The following is a 4844-nucleotide window of genomic DNA, read 5'->3' on the forward strand; positions in this document are numbered from 1 at the left end:
GTGTGTGTGTGTGTAAGTTTGTATCATATACGTGTATGTGTGTGTGTATACAGAAATATATATATATATATATATATATATATATATATATATATTTAAAGCTATTTTGCAAAACCAGTTAGGTTATTTTTATTTACAAAGCATGTGTCTTGAAATTTGTTTTATTGCTCAATAAAGGACAGAGTTTGAATCTTTAAACTATTTTTCTTCATTCTTCTGTTAGATCTTCCTGAGAAAATGTTTGTAGTTTAAAATAGCCTGAGATAATGAGTTCTTAGAGAAGCAAGCCCAGTGTTATTAACATGTCCTTACTTATACACATACTTCTAATTTCGCTGCCTTTGTAAACAACATGGCGAATAAGCAAATTTGTAGCTACATAATTTATCTGGTAATCGTTTAAGGTCCATTGTGGGTTGTCCTTAATTTACTACTTCTTATTCTGCAGTATTCAAATCCATCTCTAACATTGTCTCTTTGTAGCTCCCTGTTCCTGTAGCACTTAAGAATCTAAGTTTTCTCAAGACTAAAGAAAATATGTTTTAAAGAATGTGAGTTCCAGGCTGGGGAGATGGCTCAGTTGATAAAGCTCTTATTGTGTAAACATAAAAACCAGAGTATGGATGCCCGGCATTCACTAAAAATCTGGCCCTGTTATCAGATCTGTAATCTTAGCCCTGAGGAAGTAAAAACAAATAGATCCCCAGAGCTCACTGACCAGGCAGGCCCCAGAGCTCACTGACCAGGCAGGCCCCAGAGCTCACTGACCAGGCAGGCCCCAGAGCTCACTGACCAGGCAGGTTAGTCTTAAACATGAGCTTCAGGTTCAGTAAGAAACTTTGTCTCAAAGTCAGGCAAAGAGTGGTTAAAAGAAGACACCTGATGTTAACTTGCATACATGGATACACATAAACACACATATACAAGGATTTGTACCTGTGTAAATATAAGGACAACTATATGGGTAAAAAAGCAGAAGATGAGGTGTATGTAAATACAAAACATTCAAGAAATGCTGCCTTTGTAAGAAACCAATATTACATGTGTATTCAGGTAAAATGCATTCAGCTCCCATCACATATTATATTGAGAAGGGGCACAGCAGAAGGACAAAGGTAGGGAAATATTTGTCCCCTACTAAGGTTCTCCTCACTGCCCCTTGTCCAGCCACCTTGCCCCTGTTTTCATACTTGCTGCTTAAATATTTGATTATGCAAAAGAAGGAGCAGGCAACTGCTTTAGCTATAATCACATCCTCTTTCCATGTTTACACAAATTTATGAAAACTCAAGCAAATATCCAAAGCAATCATCCCCTTACTGAGATCCTCTGTGTACACAGATTCACACAGACGTGCATGCACAACTTGCAGCTTCCTTAGCTAAGGAGACCTGAGAACATGATTTTAATAAGTAAATTAATAAAGTAAGAGGTAGAAGAGGGAGTGGTAGTATAAGCGTATCCTCCATACCACCTAGATTAGTGGCAAATGAGAAAGACTCTGCACTAACTGTTTTCTTTCTGCAGCCGAAATACATAATCTTTCAGGAGAAAGATTGTTTCTTGGTATAATGGAGAAATAAAGTGTAAAAGAAAAAAAAATGTCATATCTCTATCCATACCACAGTGTTCCTTTTGAGAGACTGATTCCTTAAAAACAAACAACAAGAAAACAAACCCATTGTGTTGCCACTATAGATACATGTGAGCATGCACAGGTGTGTGTGTGTGCATTCAGAAAGGTTTATTATTATCGAAAATGTTGTCTTAATATTCTTATCAAATTAGACAGAGAAGAATATATACATGTAAAACATGTGGTTATTTATCTTAGTAAAAATATAATAATGTAAATTTTTAAAAAGCTTATTTCTAGGTACATAATTCATGCCTTGCAGGCTACAAGCACATGAAACATTTTTGAACTTTTACTTTTTAATTTTCTTCTTTCTAGTCCACATCTGAAAGGTAAATTCAAATAAACTAAATCTTCCAACTCCTGATGTGATGGTTGGTAGATTTTATAGGAAGCCCGTGAAGACCTTTGCCCCTTGTTGCGCTGCTTCAAAGTGCACAAAAGTCCCTTACAGTGCTCAGGTGGGGTTATAGAAATGAAAGTATTCTAACAGCCAAGCTGCTTGGAACTTTCGGTCTCTTTGTCAGATGTACGGGTGTATGACTACTTGGAATTAAAAATAGAATTTTATATTAATGGTTAGAGGTGCACTTTCTAACTGGAAGATAGTCCATTGATCGTTGTTTAAGGATCTGATAACTTACTTATGCACTGGAAAAAGAGATCATATGATACTTTACCTGTTCAGGGTTTTGTACTATGTATCTCCTAATGGTGGTTTGTGGATATGTAGTAACTTTCACTGTTGGAGAATGGAGTTCCTGTGAAGAAAAGTTAAATCCATATAACTATCTAAAATTATCATTATTTGGCAGCTTGGATCTATCAAAAATAAAAATAAGGAACATTTTTCGTAGTGAACATTATATGGTCCTTTTTATGAACAATGACATATGACTTTATAATTTATTTAATGTTAGTGTTGAAAGTACTTTTGCAAAGCTGCAGTTGCTCAACTCTATTGTAAGTAATTGCATTTGCTAATTTCTATTTTTACCATACTTTTTCACAATGTGTTATGGTTCTATTACATATTCATTTTTATTAAAATTTGGTAAGTAAAAACTCTATAAGATCTGACAGTTGATTGGTCTTTAAGATTGGTTAATTCTCTAGACCCAATGACTCAGTAAATACTTTACTGGTTAGGTGCTTAGAAAGGATCATGGGCAACTGGGACCTCACTGATTACCTTATATGCTTACTTCTTTAAGAACTTAATTTTTCAAGTCATCCATCACTCACAGCTGTATCCTTTTCGAAAAGGTTAGTGGCTTCCAAAATCTAACACTTTGAGGATCCATTTCCTTTGAAAATGCCTTCAATTCATGGACAGGTTGGATCATCAAAGTTCTAGATTTCATTGAAATCTTTTCATTGCACACCAAACTTGAGATGTTTTTGGTTGTAATTACTGTAGGTGATACTACCAACAGACCAGAAACTGCATTCACTCTTCATATTCTTGCTGCTCTTTGCTTTCAAAAGTCTGTTGGCCTGACTGAAGATGGCTCAATCTTGGGGAGTGGTTGATTGATAATTTAAATGAGAAATTTCCCCTATGGACTCAGTTATTTGAATACTTTGTGCCCAAATGATGGCAATGTTTGGATAGATTATGAAATCTTTAGGTGGAATAATGTTCCTTCAGAAGTACTTTACTGAAGATGGGTTTTGAAGGTTTATAACCTCACTGTACTTCTAGGATATTCTATATTATGTGTTTGCTGTTAAGATGTGATCTCTCAGGTTCCTGCTTCAGCCACTTGCTGTCATGGTTCTTTTACCATTATGAACGTATCCTCTGGAAATGAACGCTTTCTTCCTGTGCTGCCCAGTTTTGTCAACTTGATACAAGGTAGAAAGGAACTTTAATTGAGAAAATGTCTCCTTAAGATCATGCTTCAGGTAAGTCATTAGGACATTTTCTTAATTAGTGATTGATGTGCAAGGGCCCAGTATATTATAGGTAGGACCACCACCCCTAGGCTGATGGTCCTGGGTTCAATAAGAAAGCAAGCTAAACAATCCATGGGGAGCAAGCCTTCTCCATGGCTTCTGCATCAGCTCCTGCCTCCAGGTTCCTGTCCTGTTTGAGTTCCTTCAATGATGAACAGTGATGTGAAAGTGTAAACTAAATAAATCCATTCCTTTTGGTCATGGTGTTTTATCACAGCAATTGTAACCCTAACAAAAACATAAAATGGTATGGGATAGTGGAGTATTACTACAAAAGGTCTGACTGTGTTGTTTTGAGAAGGATTGTGGAAGGACCTTGGAACTTTAGGCTAGAAAAGTCATTGGATTTTGAGAGCTTAGTGAGCTCTTCTGCCAGAGCTTGAGCGATAAGAATGTTGAAATCAGTGATATGATGAAGGCCTGGCTTCAGAGAAAAGTAGAGCTTCTATCAGGTCACATGTGTGAAGGATCTGTGGTATCTGGTCAGCTGGAGCTGACTAATCAACTGTGACTAAACAAGAGACCAGAACCACTATAGTAAAACCTTTATTTCTCTGTGACAATAGATGCTGATCAGCTGGGACTGAAGAATCAGCTGTGCTCAAAGAAAGACAGTATCATTGATGTGAAGTCTTCTGAGAAGTGTTTACTAACAGTTAGCACACAGAAGCTGTGTTTTAGATGTGGCCTCGGTTAAAAGTATGGTGTAAGAGTTTCCCAGGTGGTACTAGTTTTGAAGGCATGAAGGGAGTCACAGAAAACAGCTGAGGTTTGGCACTGTGAGAAGTCACGAGTGTCCACTGATGCAGGAGCGGCCTTAGTAGCAGTTAAAGCCACAGTGTCAGGGGTCATGAAGACAAGTTGAGGCTTGGCAACATAAAAGGAGCCTGGGAGAGGCTATTGGGGAAAGTGCTGCCCAGTTATAGCAAGAGACCCCAACATTTTAGAGATGCCAGTGCTATGGAATAACCACCAAGAACACCAGCAGCAATGGAGTTGGAGTTGAGACAACTGGAACCTAGAAGATAAGCTGTGTGTGGTGCAGAGAGTGGAGCCTGAGAAGTGACCTAAGCCCTTTGGAGGAGCCCCGAATTTCATATGTGGATCCTGGACATCGAAACCCAATTTATTTATATTTGGAGACTGTTTTTTCATTTTTTTATTGTAAAAGAGTTTTTTATTATTATTTTCTTTATTTACATTACAAATGCTATCCCGAAAGTTCCCTATACTCCCCCCCCCCCCGCCC

The 4844-nt window shown here is 37.5% G+C and overlaps 1 protein-coding gene across 1 annotated transcript in view; it reads right to left on the reverse strand.

Annotated features, from left to right (window-relative positions):
* Positions 1 to 4844, reverse strand: part of Pof1b (POF1B actin binding protein) — a 55905-nt gene that overhangs the window by 32898 nt on the left and 18163 nt on the right. The window contains exon 4 of the mRNA XM_021188007.2: positions 2317 to 2397. Coding sequence (XP_021043666.1) covers positions 2317 to 2397 — 81 coding nt within the window. The remainder of the gene's footprint in view (positions 1 to 2316; positions 2398 to 4844) is intronic.

This window comes from Mus pahari, chromosome X (assembly GCF_900095145.1).
Source record: "Mus pahari chromosome X, PAHARI_EIJ_v1.1, whole genome shotgun sequence".
In the NCBI taxonomy this organism is placed as follows: domain Eukaryota; kingdom Metazoa; phylum Chordata; class Mammalia; order Rodentia; family Muridae; genus Mus; species Mus pahari.